This window comes from Pongo pygmaeus, chromosome 18 (assembly GCF_028885625.2).
Source record: "Pongo pygmaeus isolate AG05252 chromosome 18, NHGRI_mPonPyg2-v2.0_pri, whole genome shotgun sequence".
In the NCBI taxonomy this organism is placed as follows: domain Eukaryota; kingdom Metazoa; phylum Chordata; class Mammalia; order Primates; family Hominidae; genus Pongo; species Pongo pygmaeus.
This window is the reverse complement of record NC_072391.2, coordinates 66,805,711-66,823,540: the sequence shown is the minus strand read 5'-3', so window position 1 is coordinate 66,823,540 and position 17,830 is coordinate 66,805,711. Positions and strand designations below refer to the sequence as shown.

At 39.2% G+C, this 17,830-nt stretch overlaps 1 protein-coding gene and 1 pseudogene across 1 annotated transcript in view; one reads left to right on the top strand and one right to left on the bottom strand.

The window, feature by feature from the left end:
- LOC129015690 (cytochrome b5 type B) overlaps positions 1-17,830 on the bottom strand; it is a 40,006-nt gene that overhangs the window by 13,072 nt on the left and 9,104 nt on the right. Inside the window, exons 2-3 of the mRNA XM_054454140.2 lie at positions 3,880-4,008; positions 3,009-3,038 (exon numbers count right to left, since the gene is read on the bottom strand). Coding sequence (XP_054310115.1) covers positions 3,009-3,038; positions 3,880-4,008 — 159 coding nt within the window. The remainder of the gene's footprint in view (positions 1-3,008; positions 3,039-3,879; positions 4,009-17,830) is intronic.
- LOC129016027 (ER membrane protein complex subunit 3-like) lies at positions 6,658-9,376 on the top strand (annotated as a pseudogene).

The following is a 17,830-nucleotide window of genomic DNA, read 5'->3' as shown; positions in this document are numbered from 1 at the left end:
AGGAAAATGGAAATGAAAACTCTCTCCCATAGGCTGAAGATACCTTTTAATTTGACTTTTAAAAATCACTTCTTCAGGCCGGGCGCAGTGGCTCACGCCTGTAATCCCAGCACTTTGGGAGGCCGAGGAGGGCGGATCACGAGGTCAGGAGATCGAGACCATCCTGGCTAACACAGTGAAACCCTGTCTCTACTAAAAATACAAAAAATTAACCGGGCGAGGTGGCGGGCGCCTGTAGTCCCAGCTACTCGGGAGGCTGAGGCAGGAGAATGGCGTGAACCCCGGGGGGCAGAGCCTGCAGTGAGCCGAGATCGCGCCACTGCACCCCAGCCTGGGCGACAGCGAGACTCCCTCTCAGAAAAAAAAAAAAAAAAAAAAAATCACTTCTTCACAAAGATTCAGAAACCATGAACCAAGAGAAAGGAAGGTAACCAATGAAATGAACTCCACTTCCATTTCTTAATGGTGAATATTTAAACCAGAGATAAAATATGGAGAAAAGAGATACCTACATCCTAGACATCAAGTGCCTATTTAAACCTCTGTAAGAAATAAATCTGAGAGATCAAGAATTTCTTCCTGGAACTGAAGTCAGGTTGGAATGTAGCTCTATAAAAACCTATGTAGGTGGTCTTGAAAATGTTCCAAAAGGCCTTTCTTGCCTGATCTGCCTGAAGTAGAGCAGAGTGACTAGAAACACAATAGCCAGACTCTCTACTTAATGAAGACATGTCCCTTGAGTACAGTGACATGAGGAAAACAGGATTGAAAACACTGCCTTTAGTCACTTTTTAACCCAGATAGGGGCTAAACTACATTTGGAGACTTCTAAATTATTATAGAACTTGGTGAGCTTAAACGCTTTCTTTTTCTATCTTTCTTACAAAAAAATCTAAGGCTCAATAGGTTTTTTGGGTTGTTTTTTTTTTTTTTTTTTTTTTGAGATGGGGTCATGCTGTTACCCAGATGGAAGTGCGATGGTGTTACCATGGCTCACTGCAGCCTCAAACTCCCGGGCTCAAGCTATCCTCCAGCCTCGGCCTCCCCAGTAGTTGGGACTGCAGGCACACATTACCATGCTCAGCTAATTTTATGATTTTTTAAAAATAGAGACAGGGTCTCACCATGTTGCCCAGGCTGGTCTCCAACTGCTGGGCTCAAGCGATCCTCCCATCTCAGCCTCCCAAAGTGCAGGGATTACAGGCGTGAGCCACTGCACCTGGATGGCTCAATAGTTTGAATTCAGCTGAGAAATCTCTAATTCTTTGGCCTATAGAAGGCAGACAATGCTTACCACAGAAGAGAATTAAATTTTCCTAAGTTTTCAAATGAAAAGATGGGCGTATCATTCAGCAAAAAGTTTGGGCTTAGCTACCTACTTATCACCTAGATTACTTAAATTGCAAATTCCTAAACCCTATCTCCAGAGATTCCAAAGCAGTAGAAACCCAAGAAATACACATTTCCTATATATACTCATGTACATACCAAGGGATTCCAATTGAGGTGATACAAGAACAGAATTTGGGGAACATTGTTCTACATTCCTAAGAATGGTCCTAACTGTACTACCAAGAAAGAACAGCAAAAAGAAGCAATCTGTAGACTTGTAGACATTGTAATTGCAAACATATTTTTTCTATTGTTTTAATATAAAAGATGCTCTCATAGTTGCTGTGCAGAAATGTGTTATGGCTCCTATATCCCTTGAATCAGATGTTGACCTCTGAGAGTGGTATTTTCTGGACATGTTCAATATACAAATCAAGACCACGCTTAGTTCAAATTTTACCGTAATAACACAAGTTATTAAGAGTAAGCAACAACAAAAAATGATGGCTGGTTACCTCCAGGGAAGGGGAACTAAGACACTGAGAGCTGGAGACAGGAGGAAAACTTTTTACAGAATACTGTTTTGAACTATTTAATTTTTTTTTTAAGGATTCAAGAATGGATAGTACATGTGTTAGGAGAGGACAAACAACCAACAGTTGTTACAAAGTGTTTTAAGAACCATTTCATTCCCCTTTCAGTAACAATTCAATAGTTCAGAGTAGCAGTCTAGCAAGATGGAAGAGTTAATTTACACAAACACTCTGGATTGCAGGGCAACAGATGGCAGACACTGTTAAGCAAGCAATCTCTTGAGTTAACAGAATTCTTGTGTCTAGGCCAACTTTAATTGCTGTGTCAAACCTATTCAGTAATTCCGGCTCAATGAGGAATGGGAAGCAAGCAGCAAGGAGGAAGAAAATGGAAGGGAGGCAGCATCACTTTCCTATGTTCTAGGTGGCACCTAAACTGCTGTCCCTTTAAATTAGAGTTTTGTGTAACAGCTATCTGAAGGACAGAAATTAAGGAAAATTGTTAGGGAATAAGGGAAATTAACCACCTAGCATGTGGGAGGCAGAAAATGGTTCCATATTTTCTTCCTGGTATGCAATGCAGTACACATTAAAGTTTTCAAACACTCAAATACTTAGTCTTTTGTTTCTGCTGTATTACTAAGTAACCGGGAAGGGTGTGGGCCTATTTGAGCCTACAGGATAAAAGAATTAAATTTGGAAAATAAGTACAGAAAGGCCTCTGTATTACAGATAAAGAAGATAACCTATAAGAAACAAAACAACTTTGCAATTATTTTTTTCCAACACAGAAACAATGATTATCACTTGTTCTACATAATGTAAAAGCAAAGTATTTTTCTACAACTGAACCCATAAACTAATTTCTTTCAAAACCACACAGGGCATAGCTTTGGAGTTTCAGTTAAAAAAAAAAAAAAAAAAGTGTATAGAAGCATTAGCAAAATGTTTCCTACTGTTCAAGACTCAGCTATTCTTTATTTCCTGAGATGATACTGAGTCCAAATTCCTGAAAAATAGGATTTTTGCTTGGGGAAAAAGTAAATACTTTGTAACTTTTCTTGTTAAGAAAAAATGTTTCAAAAAGCAGTTCTACTTGAGTAAACAGAAATATAAACACAAGACAAACCGATGACTTCTTACCTTGCTACCATTTTCAGGTTTAAGGTCACTCTGTTAAAAAAAGGAAAACAAATAATATTTTAAGACATATCCAAATGAATTCTCACTATATGCTTGTTTCTAACTTTGGAACATGAGACTATATTCTGGTGATAGTGAATCCCCTGGGAGATCTGAGGATCCACAGAAAGATACCCCTACTCTGAGCATATCAGGGTCCCTTGTTAGAATGGTATATATGGATAGTTTTAAAAGTCCATAATTACTACCTTTAGCAAGGAGCTTGCAAAAACAAGCAAACCACTATTTTAGGTAAAGGTGTTATTAACTGCATTACAAAAATAAATCAACACATAAAAATAATCCAGAATCAGTTCCCTTAGCTTTTTAGAGATATTACATGTGCTACCTGGCAAAGAAGCTATATCCTAGCACAGTAAGACTAGACAATTTTGGAGAAAATTTAGCCTGATGGCTAGGTTGAATGAATTTCCATTTTAATTTTTAATTTTTTTTTTTTTTTTTTTGGAGACAGAGTCTCACTCTTTCACCCAGGCTGGAGTGCAGTGGTGCAATCTTGACATACTTCAACCTCTGCCTCCCAGGTTCAGGCAGTTCTCGTGCCTCAGCCTCCTGAGTAGCTGGAATTACAAGTGTGCACCACCACACCCGGCTAATTTTTGTATTTTTTAGTAGAGGTGGGGTTTCACCATATTGGCCAGGCTGGTCTCGAACTCCTGACCTCAAGTGATCCGCCTGCCTTGGCCTCCCAAAGTACTGGGATAACAGGTGTGAACCACCACGCCCGGCTAATAATTCATTTCTTCATTCTGTTCTGCAGCTGTTGAGTAGTTTTCTCTGCATAAGGGCTCCCATCTCTGACAGTTCTTACCGGATGGATATCACCAATATAGTACTGCTTTAGCATTTCTCTGGCATCAGAAGAGTGTCCTACATCTTCAAAGCTTTCACTTGCATCTACACCAGCTTGTTCCAGCAGAACCTCTTCTCCTCCAGGGTGCTACAAGGAAAAGATATTTACTCAACCGAGGGTTCTCTGAAAAGCAAACCAACAAGTTACTTTCCCATAACCCTTTCTTCCTTTCTCCCTGTAATAGAAAGAATGGAACAAATTGACATTATGTGCTGCCTGACAGGATGCAATGGGAAGAACACAGCATAACTTCTGTGATACTGTGGTCAAAAATGCATCATATGGGGATTTCTGTGAGGACACCTAGGACAACCACAAATTTAGAAATATTCTACAAAATCTCTCTGGACAGGTCTGGCCTGTGATTTCTAAAGATACCACAGTCATGAAAGTCAAAGAAAGAGTGAAGAAACTGTTCCAGATTGAAGGAGGCTAGAGATTCATGACAACTGGGAACAATGTGTGATCCTAGGTTGGTTCCTTTTGCCAATATTATTGAGATAGCTTCAGAAACCTGACTGAGGACTCCAGGCAAAGGGTATATGCAATTCTTTATTCTATTCTTGCAACTTTTCTGTAACTTTGAAATTGTTTCAAATTAAAAAGTTAACTAGGCCAGGCACGGTGGCTTATGCCTGTAATCCCAGCACTTAGGGAGGCCAAGGCGGGCAGATCACTTGAGATTAGGAGTTCAAGACCAGCCTGGCCAACTTGGTGAACCCCTGTCTGTACTAAAAATAAAAGTGCCAGGCATGGTGGTGGCGGGTGCCTGCAGTCCCAGCTACTCAGGAGGCTGAGGCAGGAGAATCACTTAAACCTGTGAGGGGGAGGTTGCAGTGTGCCAAGATCACACCACTGCACTACAGCCTGGGCAAAAGAGCGAGACTCTGACTCAAAATAAATGAATAAATAAATAAGTTAACTATATAAAGTAGTGCCTCAGGAAGTAGATTATATAACTATCAGCTCTGTGACCCTGCACAAGTTATTAAGAAACTGAGATGTCTTTAGTTCCTTACTTGTAAAATGGAAATATTAATGAGTACCTGTCTTGACAACTATTGTACATATTAAATGAGATAAGCATATAAAACACTTTGTACTCCAGAAGAGCATAATATAATACCATCTACAATTTTTAAATGAAGATACATATATGCATATTTATACCCATGCATAAAATATCTCTGAAAATGGTGAAAGAACCTAGTGGCTGGGAGATAGGGTAGAAGGAAGACTTCACCACATACTCTTCTGAAATTTTTTTTTTTTTTTTTGAGACGGAGTTTCGCTCTTGTTGCCCAGGCTGAAGTGCAATGGCACAATCTCAGCTCACCGCAACCTCTGCCTCCCAGGTTCAAGTGATTCTCCTGCCTCAGCCTCCCGAGTAGCTGGGATTACAGGCATGCACCACCATGCCCAGCTAATTTTGTATTTTTAGTAGAGACAGGGTTTCTCCATGTTGGTCTTGAACTCCCAACCTCAGGTGATCCACCCGCCTCGGCCTCCCAAAGTGCTGGGATTAAAGGTGTGAGCCACCATGCCCAGCCTCTGAAATTGTTTTACCAAATAAAGCATTACTTACTCAGAAAATTAATCATTTTGTAAAATTATATTTAGCACAGTCCTTGACTTAAATACTCAAAAAACATTTACTTAAATTAGCAAATTTAGAATTTATATTATTTAATACATCGAAATTTGTATTTTTGAAATATTAATGCTTTTTACTTTTTATAACAACCATTTCAGCAGGAATAAATTATCATTCCTATTTTAAATAAATGTTAATTCAATTGAAGTATAAAAACTGTAAGTGTTACTTCCCAGTCATAGTCACCAGCCTATGAGCTCCCTGAGGATAAGGATAACTTCTGTTTTTATCTCCTAAAAGGTCTTCACCCAGTGAGTGGGTCTCACATCCCAGTATTTAAGAATGCTATTTTACAGCAAAAGTAAGACAGCCACGATTCACTTGTTATTATATCTGAAACTCTCAGGTTATTATATCTGAAACTGTTCTTTGTTGTGGAACTAAGTCATCAGTTCTGGAATTATGTCCCAATTTGTTCTATATACCTAAACTATGGATGATATTTTTTCCTTTTGACACTTCCCAACTATTGTGTTGCCTTTCAGAGTAAAAGGACAATAAAACTCCTTAGTAGATTACAACATTTCAGGGAATGACTGAATTTTTAACTTGCTACACAGTTCTTTCTACAAGTACTTTCACTTTCATCAGTCTCTCACCACTTATAAACAAGAGAAAGCACAACACTTTTTAAAATATTAAGTAAAAATTATATATTCGCTGTGGTAAACTTGGAAAAAAGAATAATCAACTAGAGTCCTGGAACAGAAATAAGTCCAGTTAACAATTTGGTGCATAAAATTTCATTTTTCCTGTGTATTCTTTCAATCATTTCAGCCATTAGTCTACAATTTTTTATTGAATCCTTACTATTTTGTGTGGTAGGCAGTGATAAATAAAAGTTTTTTGTGTTCTCACAAAGTGAATTCATGTAGTACATGTTTTATAGCCTGCTTTTTTTTTTTTTCACTGAAGCAAGTGGGGGTCAGAGTGATCAAACAAAATTCTTTGGTTTAATAACTTTCACTCTAAAATATGGTCTTAATAGAGATGGCTTAGAACAAGCAAAAAGACGTCAGGGAGCTCTTGGTTTCTGTTTAGAACTCTATAGTCTCCAGATAGAGTTAGTGAAAATCAAATGCATGCAGGGCTGCCGGGGGCCACTGGCAGCCCAGCTGGAGGAGCTGGAATCAGTGCACTAGGCCCGAGGCTATAGCAGGGTCCTGGCCAGTCTTAGGCCAAGATAATGCCCAGGCTGAGGAGCATGAGAAGGCCTTGACGAAAACCCAAAGAGCCCCGGCACCCCAGGAGAAGCCAAACCAGCTCTCAGTGAAGACAGAGGGTAGGAGCTACTGTCCAACTCCAGCATCAGCCACTGGATGGTCCCGCCCATATTTATCATCTGCTTCTTCTCAGACATGATCTGCCACTACATGTTCATCCTGGTACAGAGTGACAAGAAGCTCACCCAGGAGCAAGTATCTGACAGTTAAGTCCTAATTTGAAGCAGAGCCTTCAGTGAAAATGGAAATTACATTCCCAAAAAGTCTTTTCTTGATATGAGAATATTACATCAACAACCCAGAGGATAAAAATATCACCACTTCCTCCCACTATGCTCTCAGGCATGATGAAAGGAAATATAACAAACGTCATCCCTATGATTCTTGTGAATGGATCAACATGACATACTCAGGCATTGTTGCAACCAAAGTCCTATTTCCACTGACCCTCTGTTTTTTGTTGTTGTTGTTGTTTGTTTTGAGACGGAGTCTCACTCTGTTGCCCAGGCTGGAATGCAATGGCACAATCTCGGCTCACTGCAACCTCTGCCTCCCAAGTTCAAGCGATTCTCCTGCCTCAGCCTCCCAAGTAGCTGAGATTACAGGTGCCTGCCACCATGCCCAGCTCATTTTTGTGTTTTTAGTAGAGAGAGGGTTTCACCACATTGGCCAGGCTGGTCTCGAACTCCTGACCTCAGGTGATTCACCCGCCTCGGCCTCCTAAAGTGCTGGGATTACAGGCATGAGCAACTGCGCCCAGCCGACCCTCTGGTTTTAAGCCTATGCTGCAGCAAGTTATCAAACTACTCACATTAGATCCACCCTGAATGAGTTCTGCATCCTGGTATTTCCTCAACGTATTTGGGCTTCAGAGAATTTACTGTGATTCTGGGCCAAGATAATGGCAACTGACCAATAAGAAATGAGGCAGGAGCAGATGACCAGAGCAGCCATGGCGATGCCCACAGAAACCAGCAAAGCTTCCAAGACAAAGTAGAAAGTTCTGGAGCTGATGGGTCACCAGTGGACACCAGACGATGTCAAAGAGCTGATGGGCAAAGACCTTCACTTTGAAGGTATGTTCAAAAAGGAGTTACAAGACCAAGTGCCATGGCTCACGCCTGTAATCCCAGCACTTTGGGAGGCTGAAGAGGGCGGATCACTTGAGGCCAGGAGTTTGAGGCCAGCCTGGCCAACGTGGTGAAACCCTGTCTCTACTAAAAGTACAAAAATTAGCTGGGCATGCTGGCGCTCACCTGTAATCCCAACTATTCGGGAAAACTACTTGAACCCGGGAGGCGAAGGTTGCAGCGAGCCACGATCGCACCACTGCACTCCAGCCTGGGCAATACAGTGAAACTCTGTCACAAAAAAAATAAAAAAAGAGTTATAAACCTCTATTTTTTGAAGGCCAAGCAGTAAAGATTACCTCTGCCAGAACTTTGAGTAGCCCTTAACCTGCTAACTTGTGTTTGAGCTAGAGCCTCTCAGAATTAGAAAAAAAAAAAAAAAAAAAAAAAAAAGGATAGCTAGGCACAGTGGCTCACACCTGTAATCCCAACACTTTGGGAGGCCAAGGCAGGAAGACTGCTTGAGGCCAGGAATTCAAGACCAACCTGGGCAACCAAGCAAGACCTTGTTCTCTACAAAAAAAATTTTTTAAATTAAAAAATGTATACAGGCAATTATACAGTGGCCTGTAGTCCTGGCTACTCAGGAAGCTGAATTAGGAGGATCACCCAGGAGCCAAGGAATTCGAGGCGTGGCACCACTGCACTGCAGCCTGGGCAACAGAGTGAGACCCCGCCACTAAAAAAATTAAAAATACATAAATATTAAAAAATTAAAAATAATAATTTAAAAATAAAGATATATGAGCCACTGAGCATGCAGCAAGGATCATTCTTATCTGAGCCAGGTTTCCCTTTATGCCTGAAACTAGAAAAAATGAAGGGTGTGTGCTGGATGATTTACAGGGAAAGAGCCATTTAAAAGATGTTTTACATCTTCCTTCTGGTGACTCTAGAAATGAGAGGCAGAGAAAGGGAAAAACTTAAGCTAGCCAAAATATAAACGTTTACCAAAAATTCAACCTTTGAAAAAGCATTATTATTTTCTGAAAGATTTCATGTAAACAAAAAAAAGAAAAAGCATTATTAATTATAACTAATTATTATATGCAGTCTGACTTTTAATCACAGTAAGCTCCTATTTTCTTGGGATCCAAGCACCCTGCATTTTTATATTTAATTGTGTTAGTATTTTTATAACTTTCTTTACAAAAGTAATAATTTTCATTACCAAAAATTTAGAAACTATAGATAAGCAAAATGAATCTCCCTGTATTGTTCATTTTGAGACTACAGGATGACATGAGAGCAAATATGTGAAACCTTCATTCACACAAACTCTTTTCAGACGGATTATCCAGAGCCAGGAGACGTAGCAAACCTTCTATATATTTTAATACCATCCAGGGAAAATTAGTGACCTTGACATACTGCTAGATCTATTTCCCATCTAGGGAACTTTCAGGATCATCAAAGACAGGTTAAGTAATGGGAAGTTCTTGATCTAGAGTTAAGAATATTATCAAACCCACTGAAAAAAAATGAGTTTCTATACTGTATATGTCCAGTCAGTTGAACTAAAAACCCCAGATATTCTAGATAAGAGTTTACATAACTTTTTAAGAAGGCAGAGAGATCAACTGCTGGCAGACATGTAGGTGAGGGTTGCACAGGAATTTTTCTGTCTGGAATAAATGTCCAGGGAAGTGGCAGGGTACCATTTCTGTATCAACAGGTAGATGAAATTTGCATATTGAGCACTGTAATCAAGAAGAAATGACTCTTGACTACAAATTAAACCATCTCGCTTTCTCTTTAAGAAATAAATCAAAGAGAAGTAAGGCCAGTCGTTCTGGCTCACGTCTATAATCCCAGCACTCTGGGAGACCAAGGTGGGCGGATCACGAGGTCAGGAGATCGAGACCATCCTGGCCAACATGGTGAAACCCTGTCTCTACTAAAAATACAAAAAATTAGCTGGACGTAGTGGCATGTGCCTGTAAGTCCCAGCTATTCAGGAGGCTGAGGCAGTAGAATCGCTTGAATCCGGGAGGCGGAGGTTGCAGTAAGCTAAGATTGCGCCACTGCACTCCAGCCTGGGCAACATAGGAAGACTCCGTCTCAAAAAAAAAAAAAAAAAAAAAAGAGAAGTAAAACTGGGAAATCAGAATAATATCTGTGGACTGTATTAATGTCAATATCCTGGTTGTGATACCATACTAAAGTCTTGCAAAATGTTACAAATGGGAGAAGAGTATAAAGGATCTCTATCATTTCTTACAACTACGTATGAATCTACAATTATCTCAATAAAAATTTCCATTAAAAAGAAATCAAATGAAGGCCAAGCACGGCGGCACATGCCTATAATCCCAGCACTTTGGGAGGCCAAGGTGGGAGGATCACTTGAGCCTGGGAGTTCATGACCATCCTGGACAACATAGTGAGATGCTATCTCTTTAAAAAAAAAAAAAAAAAAAAAAATCAAATGAGATCCCCTAATATATACTAAAGAGAAATGTGTAATAGATATAAGTATTTACACACACACACACACACACACACACACACACACACACACACACCACACACAGCCATAGCAGCATTATTCATTACAGTCCCAAACTGGAAACAGCCCAAACATCTACAGCAGAGTATGTACAAAATGAGATAGAATCATACAATGGAATACTAATCTGCAATGAAAAAGAACGAACCACTGCCACATACACAACACATGAGAATGCAACATGTTGAACTGAAGAAACCAGACACAAAAGAATATATACTGTGAAATTTCCATTTATAAAAAGTTCAAACACAGGCAAAATGAATCTATGCTGTTATGGTAATACAGTGGGTACCTCTGGGGATGAGGAAGAACAAGATGGTGGTTATACAAGTGTGTTCACTTACTACAGTGACATCTTATGGCTAAATCTCAAAAATATAGGCAGTATGTAAAGTAAATTCATAGAAACACAGAGTAGAATGTGATTGCCAGGCACTGGGGAAGGAAAAAAAGGGAATTTGTTTAATGAGTATAGTCTCATTTTTGTAAGATGTAAAAGTTCTGGAGATCTGATTCACAACAATATTCAATATTCAGTATTTAAAACAATTGAATTGTACACTTAAAAATGTTTAAGATGGGCCAGGTGCAGTGGCTCAGGCCTATAATCCCAGGACTTTGGGAGGCTGAGGCAGGAGGATCACTAGAGGCCAGGGGTTGGAGACCAGCCTGGGCAACACAGCAAGACCCCAATCTATATTAAAAATAAAGAAAAAAAATTGGCCAGGTGTGGTGGTGCACACCTGTAGTCCCAGCTACTTGGGAGGCTGAGGCAGAAAGATTGCTTGAGCCCAGGAGTTCGAGGCTATAATGAGCTACAATCACACCACTGCACTCGAGCCTGAGTGACAGAGCAAGACCCTGTCTTTAAAACAAACAAATGTTTAAGATGGTAGATTTCAGCTCACACCTGTAATCCCAGCACTTTGAGAGGCTGAGGCAGGTGGATCACTTGAGGTTGGGAGTTTGAGACTAGCCTGGCCAACATGGTGAAACCTTATCTCTACTGAAAACACAAAAATTAGCTGGGTGTGGTGGCCCCCATCTGTAATTCCAGCTACTCAGGAGGCTGAGGCAGGCAAATCACTTGAACCTAGGAGGCAGAGGTTACAGTCAGCAGAGTTCACACCACTGCACTCCAGCCTGGGTGACAGAGTGAGACTGTCTCAAAAAAAAAGATCTTAGATTTCATGCTGTTTTTACCATAATATAAATTTTTAAGTAAAATACAATTAAAAATAGAAACAGGCTGGGCGTGGTGGCTCATGACTGTAATCCCAGCACTTTGGGAGGCCAAGGCGGGCGGATCATGAGGTCAGGAGTTCCAGACCATCCTGGCCAACATAGTGAAACACCATCTCTACTAAAAATACCAAATTAGCTGGGCCTGGTGGCGGGCACCTGTAGTCCTAGCTATTTGGGAGGCTGAGGCAGGAGAGTCGCTTGAACCCAGGAGGCAGAGGTTGCAGTGAGCCAAGATAGAGCTCCCATTTGATTTTTCACAAGGATGCCAAGTCCATTCAGTGGAGGAAAGAACAGTCTTTTCAACAAATGATGCTGGGAAACTGGATTTCCACATGCAAAGGAAAGGTTGAACCCCTACCCCACACCACATTACAAAAATTAACTCAACAACCTAATATAAAATATCAACAACCTAAATATAAAAGCTAAAATCATAAAACTCTTAGAGAAAACATAAGGGTAAATGTTCATGACTTGAGATTGGCAATGGATTCTTAGATACGATACCAAAAGCATGGGCAACAACAACAAAAAACAGATAAATTGGACTCCATCAGAATAAAAACTTTTGAGCATCAAAGGACATCAAGAGTAAAAAGAAAATCTACCGAATGTGAGAAAATATTTGCAAATCATATATCTGATCAAGAATTAATATCCAGAATATATAAAGAACTGTAACCTAACAACAAAGACACTCCAATTTAAAAGTGGGCAAAGAGCTCTCTCGCTCTCTCTCCGTCTCACATTCAAATTTTAAAAAAGGCAAAGAACTCTAGTAGACATTTCTCCAAAGAAAATATACAAATGACCAATAAGAAGATGAAAAGATATGCAAGATCAGTAGTCATTAAGGAAATGAATTCTGTCAGAAAGGGACTCCCCACACCAAAAAAAAAAAAGAAATGAAAATCAAACCATAATGAGACACCACTTTACACCTGCTAGGATGGCTACAATTAAAAAAAAAAAAAAAATCGAAAAATGGGATCTTTGTACATTGCTGGTGGGAATATAAAATAGTGCAGCTGCTGTGGGAAACAGTTTGGAGGTTCCTCAAAAAGCCAAACATGGAATTTCCATATGACCCAACAATTCCACTCTTAGATATGTCCAAATGAATTAAAAACAGATTCACACAGATACTTGTACACCAATGTTCACTGCAGCATTGTCCACAACAGCCAAATGGTAGACAACCCATGCCTATAAACAGGTGAATAGATACACAAAATGTGGTATATACATAAAATATTATTCAGCCTTAAAAATGAATGAAATTCTGATACATACTACAACATGAATGAACCTTGAAGACATTATGCTAAGTAAAATAAGCCAGATACAACTGGACAGATATTGTTGATTCCATTTATATTCTGGAGTAGTCAAATTGATAAAAAACAAAAAATAGAACTGTGATTACCAGAGGCTGGGAAGAGGGGGAAATAGGGAGTTATTTAATAAGTACAGAGTTTCAGTTTGGAGTAATGAAAAATTCTGGAGATAGATGGTAGTGATGATTGCACAGCAATGTGAATGTACTTAATGCCATTGAACTGTATGCTTAACAATTAATAAAATGGTAAATAAAAATAAAACAAAACACATTATGCTAAGTGAAAGAAGCCAAACACAAAATGACAAATATTATATGATTCCATTTATATGGGGTACCTAGAACAGGCAAATTCAATAGAGACAGAAAGTAGATGAGAGGTTAGCTTGAGTCTGGGGAGAGGAATACGGAGTTATGGCTAATGGTTAGAGTTTCTGTTTGGAGTGGTAACGAAAAAGTTTTGGAAATAGATGGTGGTGATGACTGCATAACAGTGTAAACATAATTAATGCCACTGAATTATACAACTAAAAATGGTTAAAATGGCAAATTTTGTTATCTATATTTCACCCAATAAAAGAAAGAGTAAAGTTAGGTTTATATATCTATAATTAATACAAACTAAAACTGTGTTTTTGTCTGAATCCTAACAAAACAAGACAGAAGTGTATGGGGGAGTTATGCTCAGTAGTCTAGATTAGTTGTCTATACTATTCAAATCTACTAGACACTCAAAAATTCCTCCCTACTTTTTATTAAGTAAACCTAGTAAGACAGTAGATATTTCCCATTTTTTTCTAGGATTTGCTTTGTGTTTAAACCTCTTGTGAATTTGCAAAAAAAATTCTTCCAACCTGAATAGCCTTTGTACTTCAACACTAATGGACTCTTTGTCTACTTAATATTAGTATTATGTACGCAGTTACACAATATTACAAATGAAATGTTTCAAATAAACTATACTGCAACTGAAATTATAAACTGCCAAAAAAGATGAAACAATGATTGTGATCTATTCATTTCTATCTAAGTCAAGCAATAATAATCAAGTGAAATACTTTACGGCTACAAAGGAAATTTCGTAATGTCCTCTTGTGAAAAATTTTATCCAGTTCAACTATCCAAAGAATATGTGATAGGAGTAGGAGAAATCTATTGACTTTTCCTTAAGTTCATTTACTTTACTAAGTATTTTTGGAGAGCAGACAGAAAATCTATGTTTCAACAGAGAAGAGGACAAATTCCTTATGGAAAATAATACTTCCAGATTACTAATTCTATGGAAATGGGGACTGATGGGCAGAAAAGAGGAGAATGTGAAGAATGGCAGTTACAGAATAAAAATCTTGTTGGAAAAAAAATTACACAAATTATCTGTGGGTGGAAATTCCATAGTGATGTAATAAAAATACAACAATGGAGATATACTAGAGATCACCTGACTTGGAAAATGAAATCTAGAAACATTAAGATTGAGCAAGTACAAAATTAGGCCTGGTGATGAAAAGGGAGTCCTCTAGCCAAACACGTTATCTCATCAAAATAAAACATGGAGGTTAAAATTTTGGAGAGGACAAAAACTACTTCCTAAAAAACAGTCTGCAGGGCAGAGAAAGATAACAGACCTGTGGGGTGCACAGGAGAAGGAAACGATGCAGGTCTATAGGTATTTGCATTTGGGTTAGAATGAGCCTGATAAGAAAAGGCTGTCACCTAAGAGAGGCAAACCAGCTGGCTGCCAGGAATGGTGTAACCTTGGCAGGGTCTGAAGTTCAGGTCTGCAGATCCAAACATAACTTGACATCCTTATCCCCCAAGATGAGGTCCCACTGCACTGATTCTCACAACGCCATATGTACCTTCATGATATTTATGTATCACAATTGCAATTATTTATTTAATATCTTTCTTCTCCATCAGACTAGATAAACTCCATTGGGAACAGAGACCACGCCTGTCCCATTCATGGCTGTTTTAGAACACAGCATGGTGCCTGGAACATAATGGGAGCCAGGGAGTGAGCACACACACTGCTCACAAGTGCGAACACACATGTGAGTGCATGCCATGCCCCCGAGCAAAATGAATAAATAAATGAAAGCAGATTCCTTGATCAGGTCACCTCACCTGGGCAGTGGTAGAGGTTAAATTCTGCCTCATCTTATTTCTTACCTTCCCTAGAACTAACCACTTGGAACCACTCTTGGCAGAGAGCATTCTTTCTATAAAATTATAACGTTAGGCCGGGCACGGTGGCTCACTCCTGTAATCCCAGCATTTGGGAGGCTGAGCCAGGAGGATCACCTAAGGTCAAGAGTTTGAGACCAGCCTGACCAACATGGTGAAACCCTGTCTCTATTAAAAACACAAAAAATTAGCCAGGCGTGGTGGTGGGTACCTGTAATCCCAGCTACTCAGGAGGCTAAGGCAGAAGAATTGCTTGAACCCAGGAGGCAGAGGTTGTAATGAACTGAGACCGCGCCACTGCACTCCAGCCTGGGAGACACAGTGAGACTCTGTCTCAAAAACAAATAAATTAATTAATTTAACTTAATTATAATGTTAATTCCACTGGCCAGGCAACAATCAACTTTCTTTTGACCAGCCTTGGAGAAATACAGTAGGAATTATTAGTCAAACGCCAAAGCTTTCAAGAAATACCCTAGGATTGTACCAAATAGAGCCTGCATTCTCAGCAGTCTTAAGGCAAGGCCACTCTATACCTCACACAACAATTACTTGGGCACAGATCTTCCCTGCAAATCCAAGCCATCTAATTTACCTTTCAATCCTTCAAAGCACTTGCCACTTGGTACTCAAAAGATGCTGCAGGAAACAATGCAATTTTATATTAAATGCAATTTTGTATTAAAAACAAAAATAATCACTAACATTTACTGAGCTCTTTAAGCCAGGTAATATGCCATAATAAGTCTATATATGTATTATTTAAATTACTTGTCACAACCACAACTACCCTGTGAAGTATGTGCTATTATCTCCATTTTAGAGAGGGAAAGGGCCTTTACAGAGATTATTTCCACAAGATTCCACAACTATTAAGTGGTAAAGTAGAAAGCTCAACCAGACACTTGGACCCCAAAGCTAATACCCAGCCACTAGAAAAAAATGCTTTCAAGTCAAAAATAACAAACAACCCAATTTTAAAAAGGGCAAGACCAAACAGATACTTCATAAAAAGGCATATATAAATGGCCAATAAGCCCATGGAAAGATACAACATCATTAGTCATCAGGAAAATGCAAGTTAAAACCACAATTATATACCATTACACACCCATTACAATGGCTTTTTTTTTTTTTTTTTTTTTTGAGATGGAGTCTTGCTCTGTCACCCAGGCTGGAGCGCAGTGGCGCGATCTCAGCTCACTGCAACCTCCACCTCCCAGGTTCAAGCGATTCTCCTGCCTCCGCCTCCCAAGTAGCTGGGACTACAGGCATGCACCACCACACGTGGCTAACTTTGTATTTTTAGAAGAGATGGGGTTTCACTACATTGGCCAGGCTGGTCTCGATCTCCTGACCTCGTCATCTGCCCACCTCAGCCTCCCAAAGGGCTGGGATTACAGGCGTGAGCCACAGCACCTGGCCAACCACACACCCATTAGAATGGCTAAAAGTAAAATAACTGACAAATACAATGTGTCAATGAAGATGTGAAGAAACTGGAAAACCTACATTGTGGTGGGAGTATAAAATGATATAAACACTTTGGGAAATGCTCTGGCAGTTGCTTAAAAAGTTAAACAGACATATAACATAGTAATCTCACTCCTAGCAACTGTACTACTAGGTATTTGCCCAGGAGGAATAAAATCATATGTCCACACAAAGATTTGTACATGACAGTTCCTAGCAGTTTTATTCATAACAGCCCCAAACTGGAGACAACCCAAATGTCAATCAACAAGTGAATGGATAAACAAATTTTGGTATGTTCACACAATGAAATCAGAAGTTACAAATCACTGATAACACAGAAAAAATAGATGAATCTCACAGATATACTGAGCAAAAGAAGCTAGACAGAAGAGTACATACTATAGTGTTAGAAATAAAATCAGTGTGTATGGGGACAACACTGGTAGAAATGTTCTATACAGTTATGTGCCACATAATATGGTCAACAATGGACCATATATATGATGGTGGTCCCATAAGATTATAATATCATATTTTTATTGCACCATTTCTATCTTTAGATGCACAAATACTTGTTACTGTGTCACAACTGCCTACAGGTTTGTACAGGTTTATAGCCTAGGAACAAGAGACTATACTGTACAGCTAAGGTGTGTAGTAGGCTATACTACCTAGGTTTGTGTAAATATACTCTACGATGTTCGTGAAGGGGTAAAATCAACTAATGATGCAGTTCTCAGAATGTACCCTCATTGTGAAGTGACCCACGACCGTATATTGATTGTGATGGTGATTATACAGATGAGACATTTGTCAAAACTCACTGAACTCTACATTCAAAATCTGTACATTTTATTGTCCCTACATTTGATTTCAATTAAGTTTAGAGAAAAAAATGTGACAGCAAAATATTGATAAACCCAAATGTTTATCAATAGGATACTGCTTGAATAATGATCCATACAATAAATCCTATGCAGCTGTGGTGAAGGAGGAGGAGGGATTCCAGTTATTGCTATGGAAAGATCCCTGAGATATACAGTTAAGTGAAAAAGGCAAGACACAGATCAGTGTGCATAGTATGTTATCTTTTGTGTAAAAAAAAGAGAAACTACATTCACTTTGGCTTGTACAGGCAAAAAG